The sequence below is a fragment of the Hemibagrus wyckioides genome, linkage group LG22 (genome assembly GCF_019097595.1).
Source record: "Hemibagrus wyckioides isolate EC202008001 linkage group LG22, SWU_Hwy_1.0, whole genome shotgun sequence".
NCBI lineage: Eukaryota > Metazoa > Chordata > Actinopteri > Siluriformes > Bagridae > Hemibagrus > Hemibagrus wyckioides.
In genome coordinates this window covers 20,384,466-20,401,424 of record NC_080731.1, presented here as the reverse complement: position 1 = coordinate 20,401,424, position 16,959 = coordinate 20,384,466, and the positions used below count along the sequence as shown (strand labels likewise).

The 16,959-nt window shown below is 41.1% G+C and overlaps 1 protein-coding gene across 1 annotated transcript in view; it reads right to left on the bottom strand.

The window, feature by feature from the left end:
- The window catches only part of LOC131343381 (E3 ubiquitin-protein ligase rnf213-alpha-like), a 96,828-nt gene that overhangs the window by 53,031 nt on the left and 26,838 nt on the right, over positions 1 to 16,959 (bottom strand). Inside the window, exons 11-25 of the mRNA XM_058375029.1 lie at positions 15,864 to 16,102; positions 15,530 to 15,741; positions 14,363 to 14,518; positions 13,503 to 13,680; positions 13,095 to 13,153; positions 12,603 to 12,786; positions 12,064 to 12,168; positions 10,942 to 11,037; positions 10,423 to 10,536; positions 9,768 to 9,797; positions 9,503 to 9,653; positions 8,749 to 8,925; positions 3,176 to 3,292; positions 1,552 to 2,108; positions 942 to 1,098 (exon numbers count right to left, since the gene is read on the bottom strand). Of these exons, the coding sequence (XP_058231012.1) occupies positions 942 to 1,098; positions 1,552 to 2,108; positions 3,176 to 3,292; positions 8,749 to 8,925; positions 9,503 to 9,653; positions 9,768 to 9,797; positions 10,423 to 10,536; positions 10,942 to 11,037; positions 12,064 to 12,168; positions 12,603 to 12,786; positions 13,095 to 13,153; positions 13,503 to 13,680; positions 14,363 to 14,518; positions 15,530 to 15,741; positions 15,864 to 16,102 (2,532 nt within the window). The remainder of the gene's footprint in view (positions 1 to 941; positions 1,099 to 1,551; positions 2,109 to 3,175; positions 3,293 to 8,748; positions 8,926 to 9,502; positions 9,654 to 9,767; positions 9,798 to 10,422; positions 10,537 to 10,941; positions 11,038 to 12,063; positions 12,169 to 12,602; positions 12,787 to 13,094; positions 13,154 to 13,502; positions 13,681 to 14,362; positions 14,519 to 15,529; positions 15,742 to 15,863; positions 16,103 to 16,959) is intronic.

The window sequence follows — 16,959 nt, the reverse complement described above, 5'->3', positions numbered from 1 at the left end:
GTCCTGTCCATCCTCAGCCATGTCCATCCTCTTAGCAAAGTCCACTACCATCTGTCCTTCAAGGTTCCTTTCCTTAACTCCAAACTTGCCCATCACCTCCTCATCACCTGTGTTCCCCTCACCAAAATCTGCTCCTATCACCACTCTCTCACCCGAGGGAACACTCTCTATCACCTCATCTAATTCACTCCAGAATCTCTCTTTCTCCTCTAACTCACAACCTACCTGTGGGACAACATTCAACATCACCCCTTCAACCTCTAACTTCAGACTCATCACCCTGTCTGACACTCTCATCACCTCCAGAACACTCCTCATAAACTCCTCCTTCAGGACCACACCTACCCCATTTCTCTTACTATCCACACCATAATAAAACAGCTTGAATCCTGCTCCTATACTACGAGCCTTGCTACCCTTCCACCTGGTCTCCTGTACACACAGTATATCCACCTTCCTTCTCTCCATCATATCAGCCAGCTCTCTACCTTTCCCTGTCATAGTACCAACATTCAGAGTTCCTATTCTCAGTCCTACACTCTTACCTTTCCTCTTCTCTCTCTGTCTGCACACTCTCCTCCCTCCTCTACTTCTTCGACCAACAGTAGCCCAATTTCCACCAGCGCCCTGTAGGTCAACGGCGCAGATGGCGGTCGTTGTTAACCCGGGCCTCGACCGATCCCGTATGAAATTTAGAGTACTGACGATTCACATGGTTAAATTTGGCAATGTTTTATGCCGGATGCCCTTCCTGATGCAACCCTCTCTATTTAACCGGGCTTGGGACCGGCACAAAAGTCACTGGACTGTGACCCCCATGGCTAGATTCCAAAAATGTGCAATCATTATTCCTTTTAAGGCTTGTCAAAAAAAATTACTTCCCTATTCCATTTAAGTCAAATAATCATTACTGTTATAAATGAGGGTTATTGACCACTAACCTTTTATGATTTCTTTAATCCATGAGATGAAACCTCGTCTGATGCATTTATTAAATTCTCTTAGAAAGCTAGTTGTTTTCTTCGGAATTTCCTTCAGTTTGTTTCCAACTTTGGACACATCTTCAGTGAGATCACGCAAGCAACTGCAGTCCATATTCTGTAATTACATGTTACTACAACTTAATATCTAACATCAGAAAAAATATTTATGATTACAAGCATTGCTGTTCCATGACAGATAGAAAAGAGCTCAATCTCTTCACGCTCAACAATAATCAAAAGTATTGCAGATTATCTTTTATCTGGACTGAATCCAGTTTTATTTATACAGTTTTAAATAGTGTTCTTATTTAGGACATTCATTTAATTTCCTAACTTGTCCTATACAGTAACTAGTACTGGGAATAAAAAACAAATCTCTTTCAAAGAGTTGGTTAGTTTCAGTGTAGCTTAAACATTTCACAGAAATAAAAAGTCATGCTGTTCTTGTACTGATGTCCACAAAGTACTTCCATTAGAATATTCCTGAGTGTGAGGTTTGAGCATGTAAACTTATGAAACATGTAAAAACGAAGCTTTCAGCAGTAGAAATTCTTACTATTCTGCATACCTTGAGGTTCTCAATGACACCAAACTCTCCACACAGCCCAAGGTTATTTTTTAGTTCAATGATCACTTCTGCATTTTCTTTTGCAGACTGAAGAGTTTTGTATCGTTCAGTGTGTTCTTCTGTCTTGCGAATCCATTTACGGTTATCTTCACTGAACACATCCGCCATTGTGTTCAGTTCTTTTGACATGCTCTCTAAGTATTTGCCCAGTTTATTCTCCAAGTCCTGTAGAGTCATTGAGAGATCCCTCAAGGCCTTGTAGGAGTTTTGAAATTCTTCAAAGGCTGGTTTGTAAATTTTCTCATAGACTTGATCCAGTGGAATTAATGGAATATCTTTAAACTCTGTGTCCTTGGCTTGTTTTGCTGTTTCTCGCCACAGTTCTTTGAAATATGTGCTTTTAGACAGAAAATCAATCTTTTCAAATGCCTGAATATTAATAAAATATGTGTCACTTCCAGGTTCGTCGCTGTTCAACATGTCCATGATAGTTTTCAGCGATCGTTCCTCTTTGTCCAGTTCGATTGACAAAGTTGACTCAAGTTGTTTTACATCAACTGAAAAACAGTAATAGAAACATTTATGTTTATCTTGAATATCTGTTTTATGTTACACATACAAGCTATTTCCCTTTTCTTTTTATGTTATTATTTTAATATAACTTTTAATCATGTGAGAACTTTTCTCATCTTTAATGTGAAACTGCAAAGTATGCAAAAATGATGTGAAGAACTGTTGTAGAGATAATTAGTACTTGTTAAATATTCCTAAATATCCTTTAATGCTGCTGTACGTTTCCCTAGTATGTTTTTTCTTTTTCTTTACATTTTAGAGGTATATTCTGATGTCACTCCACTTTTCTCCACTTTTCTGTGGCACTGTGAGATCTCTTTTACTGATTAGACAGGATCATTTTCAGTGTCAAGGAGTACTGGGGAGTAGAGAGGGGAATGCCTTCCACAAAGAACCCTTTGTGAATGGTTTGAGGGGGGAGACATAGAATGATGGAGTCAGGTGACTGTGACATGGTAATTCCAGGTGTAGGTGATGCCACTGACACTCTGGAGAACCTTAAATGGGCCGGTGTAATGGTGCAACAGTTTTTAGTCTCTCTCTGTGATCCAAAGGTGTCTGGATAAGAGACACATCCTGGTTGCCATATGTTTTAAATGTTGATGGGCCTGAAACCGGAGCACCCAGGGGAAACCCACCAAGCACAGGGAGAACATGCAAACTCCACACACACAGTGAGCGGGAGCAAGACTCGAACCCAGGACGCGTGAGGCGACAGTGCTAACCGCTAAGCCAGCGTGCCGCACGCCTGCCATGATTTATCTTGGTTTAATTTTTTTGGCCTCACAGATTTTTATGAGAGTAGTGTACACTTTTTATATTCACCATAAGCAGAGGGCTAAAAAACTGTTTTGTCTTTAACAATGATAAATTCACCACAAAACGTACAGGTAACAGATATGAAAGATAAGTTGACTGGAGTAATAAACCAAACAAAATCAATGTATGTTATTTAAATATTTAAACATATAATTAATGAGACTGTCAGTGAAAAATAAAATGTAAGATGATTAAAATACAACTGTTCAAAAAAAAAAACTGTACACTGTACCTGGCATGCCTTGGTTAAGGTCATTGAGTACCTTTACTTTGTTTTTCTGGCTTTCAAATTTTGTAAAATCAGCCTCTGCTTCCTTTATTGTCTTCCAAAATGTGTCCCAGTTTTTTCCTACACACAAAAAAAGAGACAATGTTCTTAAAAATCATTTGGCTGTAGGGCACAGTGAAAGCTTTGTTAAAAGGTACAATAATAATAAACATAATAAGGTACACTAATTACAAACATCACTCATCTGAAAACCCTGTGGGACGTTATCACATAAACCAAACAAAGAAAAATGAATTACTGCATAAAATGTAACCAATACAATGTTTTTAAATTAAGGAAATGAACAATTATTTGTCACATGATCAACACTCTATGCAGAGTTAACCCAGAGAAGTCTGCTGGACCAGACAACATTCCTGGCAGAGTGCTCAGGGAGTGTGCAGAACAGCTAGTGGATGTCTTCACTGACATCTTCAACATCTCCCTGAGCAGCTCCATCATCCCAACGTGCCTCAAGACAATGACCATCGTCCCTGAAGGTTTCCTGCCTCAATGACTATCGTCCCGTCACACTCACACCAATTGTGATGAAATGCTTCGAGAGGCTTGTCATGAGGCACATCAAGTCACAGCTACCACCCTCACTGGACCCCTTCCAGTTTGTGTATCGTCCTAACTGTTCCACGGATGATGCCATCACCACAACCCTCCATCTTGCCCTCACAGACCTGGACTGTAAGGACACATATGTATGAATGCTGTTCATAGACTTCAGTTCAGCATTCCACACAATCATCCCTCAGCAGCTGAGTCTGAATCTGAGTCTCCTGGGCCTGAACCCCTCTCTCTGCAACTGGATCCTGGATTTCCTGACTGGGAGACTTCAGTCAGTCCGGATCGGGAACAGTATCTCCAGCACCACCACACTGAACACTGGAGCTCCTCAGGGCTGTGTGCTCAGTCCACTGCTGTTCACTCTGCTGACTCACGACTGTGCAGCAATGTACAGCTCCAACCACATCGTCAAGTTCACCGATGACACGACCGTGGTGGGTCTCATCAGCAAGAACGACGAGTCAGCATACAGAGAGGAGGTGCAACATCTAACAGCATGGTGTAGAGCCAGCAATCTGTCTGAGACTAAAGAAATGGTTGTTGACTTCAGGAGAGCACAGAGTGACCATTCTCCATCGTCAAATTCCTTGGTGTTCATCTGGCGGAGAACTTCACCTGGTCACTCAATACCAGCTCCATCACCAAGAAAGCCCAGCAGCACCTCTACTTCCTGTGGAGGCTGAGGAAAGCCCATCTCTCTCCCCCATCCTGACTGTGTTCTACAGAGGGACCATGGAGAGCGTCCTGAGCAGCTGCATCACTGCCTGGTTTGGGAACTGGACCGTCTCAGATCACAAGAGGATATTGAGGACAGCTGAGAAGATCATCGGAGTCTCTCTTCCCTTTATCATGGACATTTACTCCAGACGCTGCATCCACAAAGCTAACAGCATTGTGGATGACCCCACACACCCCTCACACACACTCTTACACACCCCACACACCCCTCACACACACACTTACACACCCCACACACCCCTCACACACACTCTTACACACCCCACACACCCCTCACACACACTCTTACACACCCCACACACCCCTCACACACACTCTTACACACCCCACACACCCCTCACACACACTCTTACACACCCCACACACCCCTCACACACACTCTTACACACCCCACACACCCCTCACACACACTCTTACACACCCCACACACCCCTCACACCCACTCTTACACACCCCACACACCCCTCACACACACTCTTACACACCCCACACACCCCTCACACACACTCTTACACACCCCACACACCCCTCACACACACTCTTACACACCCCACACACCCCTCACACACACTCTTACACACCCCACACACCCCTCACACACACTCTTACACACCCCACACACCCCTCACACACACTCTTACACACCCCACACACCCCTCACACACACTCTTACACACCCCACACACACACTCTTACACACCCCTCACACACACTCTTACACACCCCACACACCCCTCACACACACTCTTACACACCCCTCACACACACTCTTACACACCCCACACACCCCTCACACACACTCTTACACACCCCACACACCCCTCACACACACTCTTACACACCCCTCACACACACTCTTACACACCCCACACACCCCTCACACACACTCTTACACACCCCACACACCCCTCACACACACTCTTACACACCCCTCACACACACTCTTACACACCCCTCACACACACTCTTACACACCCCACACACCCCTCACACACACTCTTACACACCCCTCACACACACTCTTACACACCCCACACACCCCTCACACACACTCTTACACACCCCTCACACACACTCTTACACACCCCACACACCCCTCACACACACTCTTACACACCCCTCACACACACTCTTACACACCCCACACACCCCTCACACACACTCTTACACACCCCTCACACACACTCTTACACACCCCTCACACACACTCTTACACACCCCACACACCCCTCACACACACTCTTACACACCCCACACACCCCTCACACACACTCTTACACACCCCTCACACACACTCTTACACACCCCACACACCCCTCACACACACTCTTACACACCCCTCACACACACTCTTACACACCCCACACACCCCTCACACACACTCTTACACACCCCACACACCCCTCACACACACTCTTACACACCCCTCACACACACTCTTACACACCCCACACACCCCTCACACACACTCTTACACACCCCTCACACACACTCTTACACACCCCACACACCCCTCACACACACTCTTACACACCCCACACACCCCTCACACACACTCTTACACACCCCTCACACACACACTCTTACACACCCCACACACCCCTCACACACACTCTTACACACCCCTCACACACACTCTTACACACCCCACACACCCCTCACACACACTCTTACACACCCCTCACACACACTCTTACACACCCCACACACCCCTCACACACACTCTTACACACCCCTCACACACACTCTTACACACCCCACACACCCCTCACACACACTCTTACACACCCCTCACACACACTCTTACACACCCCACACACCCCTCACACACACTCTTACACACCCCTCACACACACTCTTACACACCCCACACACCCCTCACACACACTCTTACACACCCCTCACACACACTCTTACACACCCCACACACCCCTCACACACACTCTTACACACCCCACACACCCCTCACACACACTCTTACACACCCCTCACACACACTCTTACACACCCCACACACCCCTCACACACACTCTTACACACCCCTCACACACACTCTTACACACCCCACACACCCCTCACACACACTCTTACACACCCTTCACACACCCCTCACACACACTCTTACACACCCCACACACCCCTCACACACACTCTTACACACCCCTCACACACACTCTTACACACCCCACACACCCCTCACACACACTCTTACACACCCTTCACACACCCCTCACACACACTCTTACACACCCCACACACCCCTCACACACACTCTTACACACCCCACACACCCCTCACACACACTCTTACACACCCCTCACACACACTCTTACACACCCCTCACACACACTCTTACACACCCCACACACCCCTCACACACACTCTTACACACCCCACACACCCCTCACACACACTCTTACACACCCCTCACACACACTCTTACACACCCCACACACCCCTCACACACACTCTTACACACCCCACACACCCCTCACACACACTCTTACACACCCTTCACACACCCCTCACACACACTCTTACACACCCCACACACCCCTCACACACACTCTTACACACCCCACACACCCCTCACACACACTCTTACACACCCCTCACACACACTCTTACACACCCCTCACACACACTCTTACACACCCCACACACCCCTCACACACACTCTTACACACCCCTCACACACACTCTTACACACCCCACACACCCCTCACACACACTCTTACACACCCCTCACACACACTCTTACACACCCCACACACCCCTCACACACACTCTTACACACCCCTCACACACACTCTTACACACCCCACACACCCCTCACACACACTCTTACACACCCCTCACACACACTCTTACACACCCCACACACCCCTCACACACACTCTTACACACCCCACACACCCCTCACACACACTCTTACACACCCCTCACACACACTCTTACACACCCCACACACCCCTCACACACACTCTTACACACCCCTCACACACACTCTTACACACCCCACACACCCACTCTTACACACCCCTCACACACACTCTTACACACCCCACACACCCCTCACACACACACTCTTACACACCCCACACACCCCTCACACACACTCTTACACACCCCTCACACACACTCTTACACACCCCACACACCCTTCACACACACTCTAACACACCCCACACACCCCTCACACACACTCTAACACACCCCACACACCCCTCACACACACTCTTACACACCCCACACAAACTTCACACACACTCTTACACACCCCACACACCCCTCACACACACTCTAACACACCACACACAAACTTCACACACACTCTTACACACCCCACACACCCCTCACACACACTCTTACACACCCCACACAAACTTCACACACACTCTTACACACCCCACACACCCCTCACACACACTCTTCACCCTCCTGCCATCTGGAAAGAGGTCGAATTCTATATCACCAAGTTCCTCTTCTGCACAAACCGGAACCCTCCATGAGCCTATTTTTGGCTCTATCTATATACAAGTATGCCCAAATTTAGAGGAATCCATATAAATAGAAGAAGCAGGTATTATATCAGGTTCTATATTTTGCTGGATGGATATTTTCATAGAGCAGTTTTACAGGAATATATACATTTAGAATTTTGATGTGGAGTGGCACTGTTTCTATGTGTTGTGCTGTGTAATCCCCTAGCCCTTGTGATGCCTTTGTGCACTCTGTTCTAACGGCTTGGTGAGGTTCATGCCAATTCTTTTAAAGAGGTCCTTGATTAAGGTAAGCATAACAGGGTGAAATGGCACTTTTAGGGTGCTCAGCTACTATTTATGTCAAGATACAGAGTACCTGGATGCCTACATTTTCTACAAATTGAATTAAGGTCAGGACTTTGTGATGGCCACACCAATACTCGCCCTCTAGGATGGGCCTTCATCTTCTGTCCTTTCCAGGCTAAACATGGATGAACACTTACCTCACACAACTCAAACTAATTATAAAAATCAAGTGCACAGATGTATTTTTGCAAACAACTTAAATTATTTGGAATTGCCATCATTAAATAACTGATATAAATCTTAGAACATGAGGGGTTGCTCTGTACACTATTAAGGAATAAGCTCTATATATTTTGTATACACTAATGACATAATGAGGAGTAGTACACATATCTAGGCAGAATCTAAGCACATAAAAACTTTAAAACTTACCTAATAAGTAACGGTTGGCATGTTTCTTCCTTTCAATGATCCCTTTCAGTAGTCTGCATGATATTGACTTGGTAATCATTTCCTTGATCAGTTGGTCCATTAGACTGTGAGCTTTCTGTATTAGTTGTTTTGTTGGGTGATGTGCCATACAGATATTTTCCATGCCCTTTTGCTCTGCTGAGATGTGCAAAAGTCCAGAATTTAGTACTGAATAAATATTTAACAATCTTTGCAAGTGCAGACTAAGTCTTGAACTAAATGAACTGGCCTTGCTGCTTCAGTGCTTTTGCACTGAAAAGCTGATGTTTGAACACCAGGATACTTTCTCATATGCATGCACACAGATGTTGTCACCTTTTCACTATACTATAAATTTCCATCAGTAAATGGCCAACTTCCTGCCTCACCTGGTACACATCTGGCATTTTGTGCTCAGCTTCAGTTACAGGTGAACCTGTCTGCCAATACTGGTGATAGTTTCATATTAATTTCAACTTTACCAGGGGGAAAGTGGGAGATATGTTGTAGTTCTATTTATTGTTGAGTATGTTTCACAAATATTTTAATGAACGAGTGTCTGCTGAATGTCTGTTTTTGCTATGGTGTCAAAAATATTGAAATTCTCTCTGTACTGTTACTGACTCCACATTCCCATATTGTGTCACTGTTAGTCATGAATTAAGCCTCAACTAGACATACCAAAATAAAAATGACAGAAACACCTCAACAAAAAGAAAGGAAAATAAAATCTTACCCACTGTACGAAAAACATCTCTCAGCTGTTCATCATACAGGAGGTAAAGAAAGTCCTTGTGGCTCCACTCTAGGTCACGCAGCTTGCTTTCGATAAGGAAGGGCAGTAGTCCATGTTTAGTAGACTTTGATATTATGTTTAGGAGATCCCTCTATTTTGACCAAATCGAATTGTATTTGTTAAGAACATATCACAAGACAATTCATAATAACAATTATAATTTGTTATAGACTTGTATTGTATTGTTTGACTACTGAAGTCTCACCCAAGTAGACTGGTATCCTCTGTGATTGCTCTAAACATTGTAAAAAGGAATAAACACATAAATTATAAGGGCTGATGGTAAACTGCAGATTTGAATGAGTCACGTTTAGCTGCAGTGTTTTTACTCATTACACAGGGCACTGGGTGTCTGATATTTTATTGAAGCGTGTTGCTTCTGGGGCTGATGTTAATGCACTTAAAAGATAGAGCTGATGTATCCAAACTGTAAGTCTGCTTTGCAAGTAGACAACTTTTTTTCTCAATCAATCTGCACTGCCATATATATAATAAATATATATATAGATATATAGATATAGACACTCATCCAGACAGATCATTTTAAAAGCAGTGTTTTGCAGAAATAACTGCATAACATTTTTGCAGCTATGGAAAAATATGTAATGATAAAAATGACAAATTAAGCAATATGCTCTTATTGTTTCTTTTTGCTTATGGTAATGAAGGATACCAATCATTCTCAATTTGAAGGTGTATTGAGAACATGCTCACTGAGCGAAGAACACTCACATGTTCCGACTATACTAGCAACACTTGGTTCTTTTTAGGGTCTGACAATTCAATATTAATTGTCAGTGCTAATAGTATCATGTAAGTGTCTGTAGACCCTAGGATCAATAGAAATGTATTAACCTTACCTCAATGACCTCTCTGCTAATTGCATCTTGAGCACAAGTTAGCATGCACTCCTCCATTGCTGGACAAACATCAGTATAAGTGCAGCAGTATTTCACTTGCTCAATTATCTTTTTCTGTGTAAATAAATTAATTAATTAATATAGAAAGTTTAAAATGTATATAAACAGTAATACAGATATATAAATCATGAACATAAAGATAAAACAGATAAGGGATTGTACATAAATAATATAGAGAATTAGACTATGTGGAAAACATTTAATAAAATACAATTAAAAAAAAAAATCAATCAGCTTGCTAAACTAAAAACGATTTTGTCCATTGCAAAAATTACACCAACAGTATAGTAAATTTTGTATTCAGATTATTTTGTTTGCAAAATAATCTGATGTTAGGTAACTGGAATTTTATGATACATTTATTTTTATGCTTTCTTGTCAATTTGTAATTCTAGTTTGGTGGAACTAAAGCCATGAAGGCAGGAACATGTCTGCCCTTTATATTAAAATAAAACTTGCCTTTTGTATATGTTCTCTGAATTGCCTCTTTAGAATTTCCTCCCAGTCTTTTTGCCACACTTTTGGCAAACGAAGATCAAACACCGCACGCCAGTGCTGAGAAAGAAATCACATTCTTGACAAAACATTACTACTACTTTGGTGAAATTAACACTTTCAAATATAACAAATGCGTAATAAATATTTTTATATTGTTATAAATATAACAGCTGAACACACTTTTTCTGCAATGGAAATCAAATATTATGAGGAAAGTTCTTCCCAACACTGGTGCAGAAGATCCCTTAAATATGTTGCACGACAGCGTACAAAAACCCTGCATGATGATCCAAAGATTTTGATTCATCAGTCCATCAGACCTTCTTCTAGTCTTCAGTAGAGCACTGGCAGTGCTCCATGGCAACCAGTCAAACCTACAGCTTGAGGCCTTCTCTTCACAGCTGAAACTGAGACATGGTAACTCCAACAGTGTTAAGCTGTGCTTGAGGCTGTTGTCCTGTGAGCTGCCCATCATGCAAGCCTCGGCTCTCAGAAACTTGCCTTCTGATTCTATTGTGGCTTTGGGTCTGCCGGATGTCTTCCTGTCATTGTTTCCTCCAGTTTCCATTTTTTTAAAGTCCATTTTAATGGTGCAGGAAACTTTATTCCCTGGCTTTCTTTGCAATTTCGCTCAAGGAAGGACTTTTAAGAGTTATAATGGTCTAATGTCTTCCTTGTTAATTGCCTTTCTCTTGCCATAATGAGACCAATATACTCCTTCCTGCAGTACAATACTGTCCTTATGTTGCTTATGAGTGTGTAGTAACACAGACTGTTCCAACACTGCTTTTACACAGACAGAGGGTTGGTAAGGAATTAACAAATGTTGGGACACCTATAGGAAGAGTTAGTATAAACCTTCAAGGCTTCATTTCCCAATGCTGTAGAACAGCTGTAGGTTTTTACCCATTGCTTCTTCCCTGATGAAGGCCTTTTTGTATAACTTTGAAATGTACATTATTTTTCAGTTTTTGGTAACCTAAACTTTTCACATGCACTTCTGGCAGGTTTGGTAGTCCTTTGTACCATTTCAGGTTATTGACTTGTTCTAAAACTTTTGACCCATAGTGTAAATACACATACCTTAAATTCCAGCGTCTTGTTTCCTACTTGGTGTTTTTTGATACAGGCATTTATCTTCGTTCTTAGATTTGAAAAGGTAGCTCTGTATTTATTTGTGTTCAAACCCTGCAAAATATTAAAATCAGCAAAAACATAATGCACAGTCAGCATTCAGCTGTTAAAGCTTCAACACTTCAACTCCTTTCAGTCCTGCTCCCTAAAACAGTGGAGGTGTTGATGAAATGCATTTTTAAATACATCTAAAATCTTAAGATGGTGAATAAAGCTTGCAAATAACATTTTTCATGCTGAACTTTACCTGAGCTACAATATAATCGATGTAAGCTCATGGTGCCCTAGTTTGATGTTTTGTATTCAATAGCACACCACAAATATCATGAGCATTAACAGGAGAGTTGAGTCATGCTTTGGCTATCGATTTATCAACATTTCATTATAAATTAAACTCCTCTTGCTTTGTGTAATCCTATTCAGAATAAATCTACAGTATATTTATGCACACAGAATCACATTTACAATCTGTCAAGACAGTTATTTACCATATCATCTGAAAGACGGTCCAAATAGTCAGTGAATGCATTCAGAAGCTGCAGTGCTGACAGGACATTTTTCCAGTGCTCTGTCCAGTTTCTGTCATCTAAAGAGTTTGCAAGGACATTCAGTGTTTTCTCCAGGCAGGAACGTACATCCTTCTTCAGTATTTCTGAAGTTGAAGTTTCTTGGCTGTTTGTGGAAACATAAATAACACAAAGAACTTTAAAGTTACACAAAGTGTGACTTTAACAGGAATAATAAATGAAAGTTGTGCCCTCCATAATGTTTGGGATAATCTTTGCATGTTTCCCTTCATACTCAGTTACAGAGGCATTCAAATTTCACCTCAAACAATTACATCGGGGTTAAAATGCACATGCTTGTAGACATCAGCAGGTAAATAAACAAATAAACAAACAGAATACTTTTGTCCCAATCATCAAGGAGGGCACTGTATTGTAGATAATTTATTCATTAAGCTGTCTTGTTAAATGTACCTTTCTTTTAGCCAGTCCTTAATTTGCAAAGCTGCTGTTTTCACATCCTCATGGAGTTCCTGGAAAAACAAATATAAAATATGTAAATTAGGGTGAAATTGATTTGTGCAGATTCAGAATCAACTAGGTGGATGTACTATATATACTACAGTTTATAGATTTTTGTTTTTCAAAATACAATAAAGCAGTATTCCACATGCTTTACATCCATCTCTTCATCAGTAAGTTAAATTGTATGTTTGTTTTTGTTTTTTTGTAATCTATTCTTGTTTAAAGAACACTGTAAATATCCTAAAATGAATATGCAGCATAACTATGTTTAAGATTTAAGGTCATGCTTGTGGGTTAAAACCTGGTCACACCTGAAATAGAGAGCTCCATATACACTGACCTCAAATTACCACTTACATGGAAACTGTTGTAGCGCTGCCATTTTATCAGCTGTGACAAGAATTCTTCTGGAGTAACGGTGATCTTTAAGAGGTATCGTCCATCGCCTGCATTAGACATGTCTAGTACAGCATCTCTGAAATCTTTCTTTCTCTTGATCACCACAGAGTGTGTCTCGATCATTTCAGATAAGTCCCTTGATAAGACATTTGATTAAACATTAGAAAACTATAATTAGCACCAGTTTCATTACATGAGGTAACAAATAAATTCAGTCCATTATTTACTTATTTCAGTCATAAATAGATTTTGCAGCTTTGGATAGATTACTACTCCAAATTTGCAAAATGCATTTGTTCTATTTCTTTGTATCGGAGTGCTGCTGCCCTTCTCAGTTGCTCCCTGTTCAGGGGAGTCACAGATTACCCAATCTGTATATTTGATTTTAGTACAGGTTTACATTTACATTTTGCCCAGGCTTGGGACCGGCACTGAGAGTTATCCCCTCAGGTGGTTCCCTGCCTGGAAACTGAACCCAGGCTGTAGCAGTAAAAGCTAGGGACCCTGCCACTGGACCATGCAGATCTTTGTACAAGAATCATTTTAGTAATTATGCAGAATATATTCTTATAATATTGACTAGTATTACCAGAAGATATTAAATAAAGAACTCAACCAAACAAAAAATAAAGAAGTAAACGAAAAATTGAGCAAAATAGACTTCAGATTAAGTGGACAATGATTTTGAATTGGAAAACATGGGTTAAATTTAAATTTTAATAATTTAATCTAGAAATTAAATGTTTTCGCCCATTATATAAATGGGCAAAAACATATATATATATATAATTTCTTTAAATAAAACTGAGTAGCTATACCTGTTTGCAGACATCTTTTGCATACAATGCTTATATGCTAATTTATCAACACATTCTGGAGACACTGTATAAAACAGCGCCATAAACCAAAGTGCTGCTTGTGGTGACTTCTGGCAGGCCAGACTGTACACATAACGCACAGCTTCAGAAATTTCCCTGTAAAAAAAACACTAAGATTAATAAATGACAAATTATAAATGATACAAAAATGCTTCCAAGTAATCTACAAATGACGTAACACCAATGTAGCCTTTAATTTTTTCTCTTACTGAGCAAACCCTATTGAGCAATACCCCATGACCTGCACAGATTGGGCTGCTCTGCCCCTGGCCTAGCTTCCCTGGGAGCACCACTAGGCCAAGATGATTTACTGGGTGATTAAAGGGATTGAAGAATTAAGATGACCTATGATGTGTTTAGTTATAGTCAGTAGAAAATTCAGTTTTTAAAAATTCTCTGAAAAACCAAAAGTTGTGAATATGTTCCCCTTAACACACACACCTGCAGCATAGACAATCCACCTACATCAGATAAATTAACAATCTAATTCATTGTCCTGCTCCCATAACATCAAATCCCCTCTCTTAAACTGAATACAGCTATAGGTGTCTTTGAGCCACATTTCCTCTGTCCTCTCTGTCTTCTCTCACTCAGAAAGGCTTGCACATTTATTCCCATTTTTTCTGATGCTGTTCCCAGACTACATATAAATTCAGGAAATATACTACTTCAATTAAATTGTACCATTCAGAGGATCCCAGCAACTTGAAAGCGTCAGCAATTTGTTAAAAATTACAGTCTGACTTTAGAGAATCAAAACACAGCCAGTTTCCAACCCATAGCACCATTTTGTCACTTTTATCAGTCTCTAATCACTGTCTTATATAGAGAGAGTGTACGATAAATCTAATACACTGTTCATCAATACCACTGTTTCCACAACTTGGAAATTAGAATACGCATTTTATGTTTTTAAATTTAGTTATGAAAAACTGACAGGCATCATTTAACTGTCATTAAATCATAAATAGTGTTTCATACAAAATGTGTCTTAAGAACCATCTCTTCTGTAGGATAATTCTGTAATATAAAAAAACAAAATAACATCTCAAAACATTTGAAGAAATCCTACAATTCATCAAAGTGCAAGGAAAAAAATGAACTCACAATCTCACTGTGTCTCTGAGGCTTGCCAGTGGGCCCTGAAGCTCACCATTTCTCTTGACAATTTCAGACAGCTTTTCCATAGCTTTCTCAGGACAAATGTAAAAACACTTAGCAATGATCGCTGCAGCGAGAACATACTGAACTGGAGTGTTAGCTTTGGACTCCTTAACCGCACACAGAAATGCTTTGTTCAGTCTTCTGTTTACAACATCCTAAAATGAGAATAATTACAAATTATGAAGCACATTTACAGACATTTTTCCTGATACAGACTTGTATATAAAGCTCTTCAAACTGGCAAACAAATATACAGACTGATTACACCTGTACTCACCCATGATGTCAGTACTTCTTTAGAGAGCATTTTGGAGTCAATAACATGTCTTATTTGAACACAGTTAAGAAAAAATAAAGCCATAGTTTGCATCTCTGATAAATCCTCATTTGTGCAGTTCATCAGTTGTGTTAACACTGCACGAAGGAATTTGGATCGTATTTTGTTAATCACTGTACTTTTCTTCTTCCAATACCATGTTCCTGTTTGCATGCATACGTCATCAAACTGGTAAAAGACTGTAAATATAACAAGAAATACAAAATATTTCTCAAACATATGCAAAAATATATCAGTACATATGGTGCATTCTGAACATGAAAAACATCTGTAGAGTGGTACCTCGGTGTTTGACTTTAATTTGTTCCAAAAGTCTGGTTGAATACCGATTTGGTCAAAAACTGAATTATTTTTCCCCATAGGAAATAATGTAAAATGAATTAATCTGTTTTAACTCGATGGTTGATCACAACTTTCCTCTTTGGCAACATTGCCAGGGTACACCGGATGGAAAGCGTGTGTGGAACGGGTGTCGCTAGGCTATTTTTAGGGGGTCCCCCCCTAACAATTCTACTCAGCCCTCTTCTGCGATTCAACATAAACTCTACACAAATTGGTGATCTCCTCAGTCCCCTTTAAATTTCATATGAAAACTCCGGCAGATTTCGGCTCCTCCCCGTCTTTCAGTGCGTTCTTCAATTCGCAGAACATGGAGTCACAGAGCGAGGATCAGAGGACAAGTGTGTGTGTGTGTGTGTGTGTGTGTGTGAGTGAGAGAGTGTGTGTGTGTGTGTGATCAGGAAGACTCGTATTTGGCTTGTTCAGTACTCGAATGTTATACACGTCTATGCAAGACAGTGGAATGCTGCAATAAGTTTACCATCCTGCCCTGTTAGTCACACCTTTATTTTATTTTATTTATTTATTTTTTATTTTTTTACTATTATACCCTCATTGGGGGCTGAGCCCCCCTTAAATGAAAATCCTAGAATTGCCCCGGTGTGCGGTCACAATAGCTCATTTCAGTTCAGTTCAAACACAGAAAAATATTTTTGAAAACTGAAAATTTGTGTCGAAAATACTGTATGTACGTTGC